The 14,709-nt window shown below is 50.9% G+C and overlaps 1 protein-coding gene across 6 annotated transcripts in view; it reads left to right on the forward strand.

The window, feature by feature from the left end:
- The window catches only part of Cacna2d2 (calcium voltage-gated channel auxiliary subunit alpha2delta 2), a 133,226-nt gene that overhangs the window by 53,782 nt on the left and 64,735 nt on the right, over positions 1 to 14,709 (forward strand). For all 6 annotated transcript variants that reach the window (XM_035443932.1, XM_035443935.1, XM_027414454.2 and 3 more), the window contains exon 3: positions 13,245 to 13,361. In XM_035443932.1, the coding sequence (XP_035299823.1) occupies positions 13,245 to 13,361 (117 nt within the window). The remainder of the gene's footprint in view (positions 1 to 13,244; positions 13,362 to 14,709) is intronic.

A 14,709-nucleotide genomic window follows, 5' to 3' on the forward strand; every position in this document is an offset into this window, starting at 1 on the left:
GGGGTATTACCCTAGAACATACATACAGCATTCTCCTGAGGCCCATGGGAGGAGCCACTGAGCAGACCAAGACTTCAACAGACGCCCTGAATAGATCTAAATGGACAACCTCAGGCAGATGAATGAGATGTGAGGGTTGGCTTCCTGTTGATCGTTCATTCAGTGGTCTCAGAGGAACAATTCTCCACAGGATGTTCAAACAGGATGGACTTGCAAACTCAGGACGCAGCTGTCCCTATGACTTGCATAGCCCTGGGACAAATGCCCCAAGACCTATGGCTTGGGGGGACAGTTGAATGGTTTCCTGAAGACCAGTTGCTGGGGACATAGCCTGGGTCTAGGACAGGTTCTCTGTTTATATGCATGGTTGATCCTCATAGTCACTGAGCAATTACTGTTTGTATTCAGTTGACCCATCTAGGAAGCAGGGCCTTGTGAGGACTCGATACAGCGAATGACTGGAATGGAGGTTTGTTTCTGCCCTGCCAGTATTCACGCAATAATCATTGCCCTGTTCAGTGGCTCCCAAAGCACAGTGAGGAGATAACCCGCATGGAACGGGGGCCTGAGCAGAACATCTGTTCTCCTGAGAACAGCACACTTATTTAGAAGTTCATGACCATTCAGGCTAAGGGCCTGCCTGTGTTTGCCAGCATGTCAGGCTGCCAGTCCTGTTTGCACAGTTGGTTTGCATGGCAAACACTGCTCAGGCCCACAGAAGGTAAATGCTGGCTCCCATGGTGGCTGGAGTTCTTGCATTTGTAGATAGGGAACCTGGACCAGCAGGTGCCAGGCATTCTCCCTCGCCCCGAGCAGTGAAATAAGGGGAGACTGAGGTGCAGAGGAGGGACACACCTGTCACACGCCAGGTCTGCAGTCCGCCGACCCCAGCTCAGAAAATCCTTGAGTGATGACCACCAGCATTTTTCAGATTCAAAGTAGGGAGCTTCCCGTGGAGGCTTAAACAATTGTGCATGGTGAGAGTGCCCTCTGGGTTTGTGTCCCCAGGGTGTGTGCTGTCCTGAGTGCACACATGCCCCCAATGTGTACCTGTCCTCAGCATATTTTTAGTATGTGCAGAAGGCCCCAGAGCCTGGGTCCTGCTTGTTTATGCTTTCAGCTTGTTCTGTGGAAGATGTAAAGGCACTTACAGGGATGCATAAAACTCAAGAAGAGCTATAAACTGAGAGTAGGAAAGAAAGAAGAACTAGGGGAGGGAGTAAGATGGAGCTGGGAGATGCTGACAGAGGGAGTAAACGAGACGGCTCAGGCCTGAGTGTTCCTCACACGTTCGTTAGTGCCTTCGTGTGGGCAGCTCCAGCTTGGCACTGGTACCCACTCCTTATTGGTGCCTCAGACTCAGGACTTGTGATCAGCCTGCTTCAAGGACCCAGGGGACATGCCCAGTGTCTCCTGAGACCTGACGCAGAGGCCACTGTTACTGTGCCACGTTCTTACTCCTCCCAGGTTCCCCACATCATTAGAAGCAGTGTGCTCCGTGGGAGGAGTTAGGGCTGTGGCCTTTAGGTAGCTCCGGCCCTCTAGAAGCTGCAAAGCTGCAAAGCTCCACTGCTAAAACACTGCATGTTTTAAGGTGGCTTCAGAATACCTCTTGAGGCACGGATGGGAGACCCATAGAGCCTTACCCAGGCCTGGGGCTGCCAGTGACAGGCGTCTTCCATGAGTGTAAATGGAAAATATTAGCGGGATCTGTACATCGCTACCTGGGTGCTGGGTGTGAACGAGGTAAAGTCAATGTGTGTGACAATCTCAAGTCAGTGCTTTTTCCAAACCCTTTGTTTTTATTATTGTTTTTTTTTGTGTGTGTGTATAGGTGTTTTGTTCACATGAATGCCTGTGTACCTTGTGAATGCCTTATGCCTGTGGGGGCCAGAAGAGGGTAGTGGATCTTTTGGAATTGGAGTTACAGATAGTTGTGAACTTCCATGTGAGTGCTAGGAATTGGGTCCTCTGCAAGAGCAGCAAATGCTCTTAACCACTCAGAACTCTCCAGCCCCAGCAGGTGTGCTTAAAGCTGTCTGTGGAGATATGTGTGGAACAAGCACGCTGGGACAGCCTTACCCCAGAGGAGTCTCTTGACACAGTGTGGGAGGCTGCAGCCACCACTGAGGCTTGGTGCCATCTCTGCCTTTATGTTCCACTGTTACCCTGTGAAGATCTCGTGTTTTCACAAGAGCAGCCAGCCCAAGGGCCCTGGAAAGCCCCTCTCATGATCAAGGCTGTTACTGACCCTGTCATTATTTGGTGACACTGTTAGCAGCAAGTCTTGATAGTAAATGATAGCCTCTGAGACCAGAAAGTTTCGTCCTTGGAAGACAGCCTGTGTAATGAAAGTACCCAGGGCTGTGGAAGCAACCTGAAAGGAGACCCTGCAAGAGACCCCCAGAACCCTCCATTATGACCATCTTCTGTCTTGAAGGAGTGTCCAGAACAGCCAGGCTGAGGGGTTGAAGAGTAGGGCTGGAATTCAAATTCATGTGTCTAAACATTCTAAGGCAATAGGTATGAGAGATGGGAAATTTCACCTTTGGACGAGTTCTGACCCAAATGGCACCTCAGTTTCTTCACCTATAAGATGACAAACCAAGCCGGACATTGGTGGCGCACGCCTTTAATCCCAGCACTCTGGAGGCAGAGGCAGGCGGATCTCTGTGAGTTCGAGACCAGCCTGGTCTACAAGAGCTAGTTCCAGGACAGTGTCCAAAGCCACAGGGAAACCCTGTCTCGGAAAAAAAAAAAAAAATGACAAACCAGCCAGCCTTGTCAACTATATGATGGAGTACGAAAAAGGAAGCCTAACTAGGGGACTCTTGGAGCAAGGTCTGTTTCTAACTACTCTGGAGTCCCTGAGGGACATGCCCGGGCCCTGTGCCTCAAAACTCTCTGTGCTGGGTTATACCAGTAAAATGGAAGCCATGCAGGCAGAGGAAGCAAGTTCTGCCCTTTGCTCTCTGGCCTCCAGAACTGTGCTTCAGGCCAAGCCTCCAACCCCTCTCAGTGAAAGTTTACAGAGTGAATTTCTGCTCATTTTAGGGGATGAGAAATGGACATCTCTGATGAGATCTGTATAGCCAGGGGGCTTCTCAGAGCCATCATTTTGGATGAGGTCACATCTTGGATCTGTGAAATAATTAGAAGCCTCCCCAGCCCACCAGGATCACACTGAGTGTCTGCCCACCCTGGACCTTAAACCCCTTCCAGCCTTCCCAGCACTCTTCTAAGAGGTCATCGAGTCCAGTCCATTTTCTAAGCCCCTCAGGAATGAGGCAGAGAAGAGAAAGGACTAAAGAGACTAGACAGCAAGGCAGTCGTGAGGCCAGTCCCTCCACCAGGGCTGTCAGTGGAAGAGAGAAAGCTGATTACTTCCTCTGAGGGCAAAGTCCTCATCCAGAGACAGCCTAGGGTAGGGCCACTCAAGGAGGTGAATGGGGACTACAGAGCAGTCTTGTCTGGTAGACCTGCGAAATGTACCCAGGGCCTGGCAAGGCGATGGTTCTGAGAAGCCCTGTGCCACAGAGGCATCCTTTCATAGTTGCTAGACAGTTTATCTGGCTCCCAGCTCCTTGATTTCTCTAGCTGTAAAATGGGAATAGTAGCCAAGGGATTGTTAACGGGACTGGGGGTTATACACCAAGCCCTATCTGGCTTCGCAGAGGGCCTTGTCATCACTGTCATTGTCCTTCTATGTGGCTGATAGAATTCCCGTGGGAAGAAAATATGAGCCAACTGGGTGGGAGGCAATGGGAGAGAGTGCAGCCAGGGTGGGTGGCAAGGGGCCGCAGATGCCGACACAAACAATCTGTTTCCCATAAACATGGGCACCCACACCAGCCGGCCGCCACCCGCGACTTCTATGAGTTGGGAAAGTGCGGGTATGTTTACTCGCACTCCCCCGTGCCAGCTGGTATGCTGGGCACAGCTTCCCTCCCAGCTGCCTCGACAGCCGGCAGCTCCCAGCTCAGGGAGGGGAGTGTGAGCAGGGGCCCCTGGATCTTGCCTACAGTTTGGTTCACCTCGGGCTTGAATCGCTGATGCTTTCCCAAGTCAAATGTGGAAGATAGGGGATGTTGAGAGTCTCCATGGCAGTTGGCTATGTGGCTGGGCTGGGTCAGAGCTGGTTCTCCTGCTCTCCAAGCTCCATCTCTCCAGGGACCCCAGTCTTGGGCTTAAACAACAGGTGTCCCTCCAATGGGGTCCCTTCCTGCTATAGCTCAGCTAAGTTCTCGGCATCTCAGCACTCTCCAAACAGAACCATGCTCATTGCAAGCAGGTACAGCTGCGTGGCGCTGTTGTTGGGCCCATGTCCTGGGGATGCTGAAGTGTGTGTTTCAGATTTTCTGCTCTGTGAACATGTGTGAGCTAGGCAGTCGTGGTGGCAGGGAGACCCATCCTCCACTTGAGGTTAAGGCAGATGTCCACTGCGGGGGTGTTCCCATGTCACCACATCACTTGCCTCCAGGCCCAGCGGAGAATTTTGAGTCAAACAATGGTGGGAGCTTGGAGGTAAGGGCTCGGGGTTGCTACCCAGGTCTTTGTTAGCAGGCACTGAGTGGTCCATTCTGGAGCTATAGCTTGTGACCTTACATATGGGTCATGAGAGGCTTTGGCCATTTAGAATTTGATATTGAATACGCTAAAGTATACTCTCTCCCCACTCCTCATGGACTGGGCCATTTGGGTTGGGATTACTTTGAAGTAAGGAGAACCATAAGTTTCCTCTCTTAGGGCTAGAGAGACAGCTCCGTGGCTAAGAGTACTTGTTGCTCTTTCAGAGGACCTGGGTCAATTCCCAGCACCGACACGACAGCTCACAACCATCTGCAACTCTAGGTCCAGGGGATCACTCTCTTCTGGCCTCTGAGGGCACCAGGAACACACATGGTGCACAGACATACATGCAAATAAAACATCATACACATAAAATAAAAATTTTAAAAATACCTTTTCAAATTTCTCTCATCCCTTGCCTGTTCCCAGAACATCCCCTCAGTACTAAGAGAGTCTGGATGTAGGTAAAATTTAGTCATACTCTGAGTGTCACATAGGCATAAGACCATGGGAACACTGTTATCTAATCATGGCAGCCTGGAGCCAAGCCACTGTGTTGGGTAACTGAAGGTGATCCCTTAGTCTTCTTGACAGTTGGGCTCGCAATAGTTCCTGTGACAGAGAACTTGTTACTCACCTAAGCACTGCTTCCAGGGCTTAGAAATCCTGGATTGAGAAAGTCCCTTTAATTTTCCTGAGGCAGGTGGTGTGTTCCTGTGTCCACAGTGCCCTGGGAACCCTGGAGAAAGGACTTCTTTCTCCTTTCGGAACTGGGTGGTGGAAGCCAAGACTGTCCCCACATGGGAAACAGGCTTCAGTAGACAGTCAAGTTTACCAGGGCTTTAAAGTTAGTGTGGGGCAGACAGATGTGGTGGTAATGCCCGTGATTATAGCGTTAGGGAAGCTAAAGCCTAAGTCACGAGTTAGAAGGCAGTGTGTGCTACAAAGTAGCAAGGACCCTGTCTCAAAAACTAAACTGAATAAACAAATAAGTCCATTTCAAAATCCACATTTCAGAGAAGCAAAGGCAGGGCCACACCCAGGAATGGTCTCTGGCCTCTCTGCTTGGATGTAGGGCAGGACTCCCAGGGTGAGGGACCTTCCTAGAGCTACCTTGGGAAAGTTGTCTCAGACTAGCCCCAGCCTGGTTGGGAAGATTTTTTGGTTTATTGTTTTGTGTCTTTTGAAAAACAAGAGATTGAGCCTTTTTATGACATGGATTTTACAGCGTAACGAGGCAGCGTAATTTCCCATTCTCAGCGGCAAGTGCACTTTTTACACTAATTGCATAATTAGACATAATGTACTAATTGCAGTAATGGATGACAGTCAACTAAACTTTAACTTTAAAAACAGGGAGGCGTTGCTGGGGGTGGCTGGGGGGACTTTATCCCCCCTCCCTGGGCTTTGTGAAGGGAATGGGGAAGGCTGCCTTCTACAGCTCTTAGAAGCTTCCTCTTAGGGCCCAAAACAGAGCCACCAGACCCTTCTCCTGTGCCCAGGCTCAGGCAGCATATATCACAAATGTGGAGTGTCCCTGGGGAATAGGGGCTGTATATGTGGGACAGGGCCAAGAAAGGTAGTGCTGTCAACCCAAGAGGGCCGTGCCCCTCACCTACTGACAAAGTCCTCCCCTGTGCCTTATGCAAGACTGGATTGTTAATGGCCTAGCTACATCTGTCTGTGATCCCCACTAGACAGGGTGCTCCCCGGGCAATCTCTACTCAATATTAAGGTGAATTATTAACAGTGTCACAAACAATGTCACAGTATACAAACTCTGATTGTGACGATATCCCATATATAGCTGACTCACCTTGGAATGGTGGCAGCTGACAGATGTGAGCAGGTAAGGAAGCCTGGAACTGGCTGGCACACACTGCTGCCCAAGCACTAACTGTGTTCTGAGGGCTCCAGTGGCCAGTTGCCCTTGCCCTACTGTACGTTCTGTCCATGGCAAGTGAAGCTGCCTGGGGAGTTCTCAGTCACAAACACAGCCTAGTGCAGAAAGGCCCACGTTAGGTTTTTTGTGCACCTAATGCGGGACACCCTCCAAGTCCCAACAGGGCAGGACCTGCACCAGATCTATCCTGGGTACTTAATTTTTATTTCTTTTCATGGTGTTTTGCCTGTATGTATGTCTGTGTGAGGGTGTCAGATCCCCTGGAACTGGAATTGCAGACAGCTGTGAGCTGCCATGTGGGTGCTGGGAATTGAACTTGAGTCCTCTGGAAGAGCAGCCGTGCTCTTAACTGCTGAGCTCTCTCTCCAGACCTATATCCTAGGTACCCAAATGGGAAAGAACTCCAGGTGCCTGGCCTTGCATCACTCTTCCCATCTTCAAGGATGGGTAATGGTATGTCATAACCCTTAATGAAGATAGGAACCTGGTTAAGCAGCCTACTGGAAGTGAGACTGCGGGGGGGGGGGGGGCTGCACTCTGGCTCTACACTGCCTGGCTTAGGGGTCTTGAAATGGCCATTACCTGTCCTATACTCCTTACCTCCTTGCTGGCCTTGAGCTACCTATGACCCTAATTTGTGGCTTCTGTAATCTCTAGCACAGCCCAATCTAGTAGTGGACACCTGTCTTCAGTGCCAGACCCCAGAGCCTCTTCCCTAGGAGGTCTCGTCTGCCCTCTGTAGTCGTTTGTTGCCCTCCCTGTTAGGAGCCTGGTAGCATGAAAGATGGGGCAGTTAAGACATACACCTTGGTTGCTCTTTGTCAGACAAAGGAGCAGACACCCAGAGGTGTGGTTAAAAAGGGTTTAGGGAACAGCTGCTCACCCATGGTTACCAGGTTCAGAATGGGGGTCGGGATGCTGGAGCACCTAGCTGGGCCCCACGCTGAGCCTGGGCCTTTGAAGAGACAAACAGAAGCAAGGCAAGCCTGCATCAAATCTTTCTTGTTCCATTTTCTTTCTGATTTAATTTTCCAGAGATTAGGGCCCGTTCACCTTCACTGCGGAGAGAAGCCTCAAGAGTGTGCCTGTTTTCACTCCCAGGGTTATGTGGTTGGTTAGAGGATCTGGCTGGTTCTGCCAGTCCTCCGCCCCCTCCCTTCTGGAATGGCTGGCTTCCCACTGGCCCCAGCTCTTCAGAATCACCCTATCTGCCCCAAGCTTCTTTCTGGTTGGTCAAACTCCCAGCTCATCCCTTCAAACCCTAATGCCCCCTTTCTCAAAAAGTCTTACCTTCAAGTTTAGAGAGAGATGCAGGGGACAGACCTGCAAAGTACCCTAACGCAATGGCTTTGGATTAGAATGCCCTTTTCATATGGCAGCTCTGCTGTGGGACTTCACCTCTCTGGCCCACAGTGTCGTTGTCTGTTAAAGGGGGGTGACAAGAATGGACTGTCTTCCTGGGCCATCATGGATCAGTGAGGTCAGGTATGCAAAGCACTAGGCCTGGGGTTAGCCAATGGGACTATTTCTGTGGCCTCCCCACCGTTCCTCGTTTTCCCTCCTCCCTTTCCCTTCTCAACTTTCTCACCTGGCTCAGGTCTGGGCCCCCACGGGTGCTGGCTTTCAGGCATTTGTAAAATGCCTCTATGGGGTCTGTCCACGCCACTCGTCCTGAGTTCTTTTTTCCCATGTGGTAGCTTTTTTAATGTTCCTGGTGTTTGCAGATGAGACTGGCACCTTCTGCCCTGCAAGTGTTCAAGTTTCGCATTGAAGGTCGCTGTTCTGCAGGGATTCTATAGTCTCACTTTCTCGTTTATGTAAGGCTACCCCCCCCCAGGAAGCAGGAGGCTGGGCAGAGGGTTTGGGGCCACTAAAGCCACCATGGAGTTAGTCTGAGTACCCTCAAGGGGGAAAGGCACCCCTACTGAGGGGGTGGGACTGGGAAGATGGCTCCATTGGTAAAAAGCCTGCTGCCACATAAGCATGAGGATCTGAGGTTACACTCTAGCACCTTTGTTAACACTGGGGACACTGTAGAGACAGGAGGATCCCTGGGGCTTTCTGGCTAACCCATCTAGCCAGTTCAATGAGTTCCAGATTCAGTGAGACCCTGCCCCCGCCTCAAAATAAGGTGGAGAACAACTGAAGATGCCATCTGATGTTGACTTCTGACCTCCACCTGCACACACTTGCACACCATACAAACACATTTTAAAAAAATAGTGACTAGAAGAACATGATAGAAGTCCATGATGTCTAGAATGAGGGGCTCCATACTCCTCCTAAATTGTCCCTCCTGCCTTGGCCACTCCTGCAGTCCATGTTCCTCTGGCTCTCTGCCACTGTCTCTGTCCCTCCACCACGCGCCTACAGGGCTCTGTCTGCCTCCCCACCCCAGCACCTTCCTTCCATCCCCTGTGGGATGAAGCCCCTGCCTCTTGCCCCACTACCATGGATGGCTTAGAGTTGCAGCAGCCTGTGTCCCCACTAGCCCCTTTGTTCACCTCCAACAGCTATCTGATTAAAGGTGAGGACCTCTGAGCTGGCATTGCTGTAAGAACTTTTTGTTTTTTTCCAAATAACTCTCTGGGCCAAGGAAACCAGCAAGCTTGTGGTCCTGCTGTGCCTGAGGCCCTGCAACCCAGCTGGTCCCAAGGCTAGGGGTTGGAGTTGGTGGGGAGCTAGGCCTTGGCAGGGTCCAACCACTGCGCTTTCTCTAGGCTCCCTCCCGGATCCATGCAGGAAAGCAGCTCCCTGGCCCACATCAGTGTGGAGATGACGTCCGTCCTGGGGAGGGCACCTGCTGAACCGTGCCGTTTGGATCTCCCTTGGACTCGGGGCTGAGCTCAGGGCCCTTACAGGGAGCAGAGCAGCTGGAACAGGTCCAAAGGAATGTTGAAAGTGTGAGACACCAGATATCTGCCATTCGGGAACTGCTGCATATCAGGGGTTCATTTAGGAGGATTGGGGGCTGGCTGGGCTGGCAGCTTGAGCAGCCACTAGGATTCTGTCTTCATTATACCAGAAACCCCTTGCAATCCATTTCCTCATTCTGGCAGGATTTAGAACACATGGGAAGACAGAGTGGCAGGGACAGCATGGGCAAGGTCTACTAGCAGTAGTCCAGAAAAGCCTCAAATGCAGGTACCAGGGGCCAGCAGGAGGACACTGTCATAGGTCCTTCGGTAGAAGCAGAATAGGATGAAAGCCTGACAGAGGCATTCATGCCTCTGGGAGCTCACACTGCTGCGGGCAAAGGTGGAGGGATGAAACCTAGGTCCCAATGCTCTGCTCTTGAACACGGAATTGGGAATATATATGCCTTTGTTCCATATCCTCTGCACACAGACATGGTGCTTGGGGGGACAGCAAAGGAGCTCGCTGTCGCTGTGTGCTATCAGTGGCTCCTGGGTGTCTGGACTCCTCTGTTATCACCTTCAGGGCTGAGACTGAGGTGTTAGGGAAAAAGACAGGGTGGCTGAGTGAGGGACTTGAGGGTGTGGGGCTGGATTTGGGCAAAACTCAGAAGGAGGTTGGGCACTTGGGAATGAAAGTTGATGGCTTTAGACAGTTCTCAGTGGGCATATCTAGCAGAAGAGTGGGGACAGGGAGGGGACTGAGATTACTTCTTCAGCCTTGGTGACCTTAAACAGTAGCCATGATGCCAACAGTACAAGGTTCTGAGGACATGTGCTGTGCAGCAGCCCGGCTTGGAAGGACTCCCATTCTCACAGATATATCGAATACCGGCTTCCAGAGACTTTTGAAAGAACCTCAGCCTCTAAGCTTTGTGTCAGCTGTTGGGACCCTGAGGTATACAGCCCTGACACCAGATCTCTTCCCACTACTGGCCCCAACCCAGTAGCCACATAGGCTTCAAGGCCTGGGAAAGGGGTTTCAGATGTTTGCAGAAGCCATGTCAGGAAACCAGCATGGCCCATCCTCAGAGCCTGGGAATGACCTTGACAAGCGAATTTAATGTATAGGAACTTCATCCCTTGGCCCTGATGAAGCCAGGCAGCTGCGCCCCCTGCTGGCACAAATAGACTGGGTGCTGCTTCAGCTGTGTAGCCCGGATCATGGTTACTACACAACCAGACTATGGGCCAAAGCTTGTGGGGGCAGGGGATTTAAACCTCCAGACCTGAGAAGGATGGGTCAGAGAAGATACAAAGCCTGGCTTTGCCACTCAATCCTACGTCCAGAATTGTGCTCTTCTGTCTGACTCTCGGTTCCCCTAATGTAGAATACTGGCTCCCTGCATTTCTCTGCAACCCTTGGGTTCTGATTCTTCATTTCCTTCATCTCCATCACTGTGGACCATCTGAGGACCTTGGTCCAGAGGCTGAGCATGGACTCTATGGAACAATCTGCCCTGGTGTCCACTAAGATCCTCGGTCCTCTCGGGCTGTACAAACAGGCCCTGCCACTCGCCCCCTAATTGCCACAGCTCTGTAGGAAGGAGCGACTTCACCACAAATTATTTTGTTCTAAGAGAAGGACAAAAAGAGAAGCTGAGAGGGATGGGGGATGGCAGGAGGAGGAGAAGATTGCCTGAGCCTGCTTTGTGTATTGCTTTAACCCTTGGACTGCCAGGCACTGGGCAGGCAGCAAGGGCTGAAGCCCCCTGCCTCCAGCCCATCCGCTCGTCAAATGACAGAGTCCTTATCTCTGCATCTCTTCTGTCATTCTCCACCCTTATCATGCCCTGTCTGTCTGTCTCTCATCGGGTGCCTCTGTCACCTCCTTATTGCCCCTCACCGCCAGTCCTTTCTGTCTCCACATGCCCCCGCTTCTGCACAGCCTCATGGCAAGGCTCCTTCGTGGTAGCCGGGCCTATGACCTCTAGTGATGAAGGAGCCAGCTGAGGTACAAACTTGCTGGAATCATTGGAATAGATGCACCGACCGGGTCAGGCTTGGAGACATTAACAGGTGTATAACGCATACCTATGCATGCACATATCCAAGACCCCAAGCCTGAACAAAGACGCCTGCAGAAATCTGCCTCTGAGACTCACATACAAGCTCCCAGGCTGTATCTAGAGGACCTAGCCTCACCCACTCCAAAGTCCCATGCTGGCATGTGCACACAGATACCAGTGTGAAGCCATGTCACATACTAACCACTGAGTTCATGCATGTGTACTCAGACTCCACCTCCTAAGGAGGGGGAATGGGCAGATTAATTCTTCCTACCTTATATCCCTCAATATTCTGTGTCTTGAATGGCAGAGGAACCCCCAAGGGGCTCCTAGAACTCTCCATAGTTTCTGCAAATGGCCTCGGGCAGCACCTACAAAAGGAGCACATTTCCTGAGGCTACGTGGGGGAGTAGCTATGCATATACACATGTAAAAGACTCATTTGTGGATATGTACATATATGTGCACGTGTGGGTGTGAGAGGGTCTCCATGTTGGGATATGTGCATATATGTGCACTGTGGGTGTGAGACCGTTTCCATGTTGTGTATATGTGCATATATATGCACCGTGGGTGTCAGAGCGTCTCCATGTTGGGATATGTGCATATATGTGCACTGTGGGTGTGAGAGCGTCTCCATGTTGTGGATATGTGCATATATGTGCACTGTGGGTATGAGAGCGTCTCCATGTTGGGATATGTGCATATATGTGCACTGTGGGTGTGAGAGCATCTCCATGTTGTGGATATGTGCATATATGTGCACTGTGGGTGTGAGAGCATCTCCATGTTGTGGATATGTACATATATGTGCACTGTGGGTGTGAGAGCATCTCCATGTTGTGGATATGTACATATATGTGCACTGTGGGTGTGAGAGCGTCTCCATGTTGTGGATATGTGCATATATGTGCACTGTGGGTATGAAACCGTCTCCATGTTGTGGATATGTGCATATATGTGCACTGTGGGTGTGAGAGCGTCTCCATGTTGTGGATATGTGCATATATGTGCACTGTGGGTATGAAACCGTCTCCATGTTGTGGATATGTGCATATATGTGCACTGTGGGTGTGAGAGCGTCTCCATGTTGGGATATGTGCATATATGTGCACGTGTGGGTGTGAGAGCATCTCCATGTTGTGGATATGTGCATATATGTGCACTGTGGGTGTGAGAGCGTCTCCATGTTGTGGATATGTGCATATATGTGCACTGTGGGTGTGAGAGCGTCTCCATGTTGTGGATATGTGCATATATGTGCACTGTGGGTGTGAGAGCGTCTCCAAGTTGTGGATATGTACATATATGTGCACTGTGGGTGTGAGAGCGTCTCCATGTTGTGGATATGTGCATATATGTGCACTGTGAGTGTGAGAGCGTCTCCATGTTGGGATATGTGCATTTATGTGCACTGTGGGTGTGAGAGCGTCTCCATGTTGGGATGTGGTTTATGACACACGCTTTTTAACTCCATCTCCCTCACTACACACTGCCTTTTGCTTCCCAGACAGCTTACCCTTCCCCTCTGCTGCTTAAGCCACTTTGAATTAACAGTGGATACAACTCATGACCCCTGAAAGGGGATCCCTGGGGCACAGACAAGGCAAACTTGGACCCATCAACCACCAACACTGGCCACCAACTAGCTCACCCTGGACCTTCATCCCAGATGCAAGCTCTAGAGCCCCAGCCCTGTGTTCCCCTCCTCTGAGATCATGAAGGTCCTGGACTCTGCTTGTTGGGACTAAAGCCAGGGTCCTATAGGGCTAAGGGCTGAACTGAGCTGCACATTCAGTGACAGTGTGTGAGACCATGGCCTCACCCTTGATCTCTGCTTCCTTCTAGATCTACAAGGACAATCGGAACCTGTTTGAAGTACAAGAGAACGAACCACAGAAATTGGTGGAGAAGGTGGCAGGGGACATTGAGAGCCTGCTGGACAGGAAGGTGCAGGCCCTAAAGGTAGGCCAGTGTATCGGGAGCGTGAGAACATTAAGGGAAGGCTGGGTGCGGTGGCCTTGACTGAAGATGGTGCTCCAGCCCTCATTGTCACAGAGCACTTGGATCCCTGAATTTCGGCAGGAGAAATAGTTTACAGGGCTGTGCGCAGCCATGGCAGTTGCAATTGGGTTTGGCTGCATGTGAGCTGACCTGGCAGACCTCCCTCCTGCAGGGCCTTGGAACTTTCTCACTCCTCAGTCTCCTGGCTTGTCTGTAGGTGAGGGAGTGAGTACTGGGTCAGAACAGTGGCTTGTTGGTAGAGTATGCCCCTAGGTGGGCTGCAGGACCTGGGAGGGAGGGGATGACACAGAGGCAGCCACAGATGGGGAAGGCTGGAGTCCCTGCTCTGCCCAGATCTTAAATATTTCTCTGCCTGCTCTGGGCCTCAGTCTCCCAATTTATACTCAGAGAGGCTGTAGCTCTCAGGCACTGGGGTTTGCATAAGTGGTAAGACCTGCCAGGCTAGCCTGACAAAGCAACCAGACCCCTACTCACTCCCAGGACAGCAGGTGGGAAGAGGCCCTCAGGTGCTAGGAAGTCATTCATAAATGGGCAAGAAGCATCCATTCTGACCCCAGGTAAGGGCACCATTGTAGTTGCCCCCCCCCCCAGGCCTATGTAGAACTTCTGGTTTACAAAAAAAAAAAAAAAAAAAAAAAAAAAAAAAGTCTCGCTATGCCCTACAACATGGATGGACTGAAACGAATGATGCCAAGTGAAAGAAGCCAGTGACAAAGGCCACAAGTGTGATCCTGTTTCTATCAAATGTCAAGTAAAGGCAAATTCACAGACATGGAAAGCTGACTTACTGGTTGCCAAGGGCTAGTGGGGAGGAGCAGGTCTGGTGATTACGGGTCTCTTTTTGGTGGTGATGGAAGTATTCTAAGTTTAGATTATGGTCGTAGTTGTATGACTCTAATTATACTAAGAACCACTGAAATGCATGTTTAATGTGACTAAATTTGCTATGTCAATTAAATCTCAATACAGCAATTTTTAAAAAATTAGCACATCCATCCACAACTATGGCCAGGGTCAAGTCAAGGCAACTAGCCTAGATCCTCCATATCTAGACCTCAGTAAAGAAGGAGTCCCCAGCCGGGCGTGGGTGGCGCACACCTTTAATCCCAGCACTCAGGAGGCAGAGGCAGGAGGATCTCTGTGAGTTTGAGGCCAGCCTGGTCTCCAGATCGAGTGCTAGGATAGGTTCCAAAGCTACACAGAGAAACCCTGTCTCGAAAAACCAGAAGAAGAAGGAGGAGGAGGAGGAGGAGGAGTCCCCTTTTCCAGTAGCTGGACCCCACTGTCC

The sequence above is a fragment of the Cricetulus griseus genome, chromosome 4 (genome assembly GCF_003668045.3).
Source record: "Cricetulus griseus strain 17A/GY chromosome 4, alternate assembly CriGri-PICRH-1.0, whole genome shotgun sequence".
Classification (NCBI taxonomy): Eukaryota; Metazoa; Chordata; class Mammalia; order Rodentia; family Cricetidae; genus Cricetulus; species Cricetulus griseus.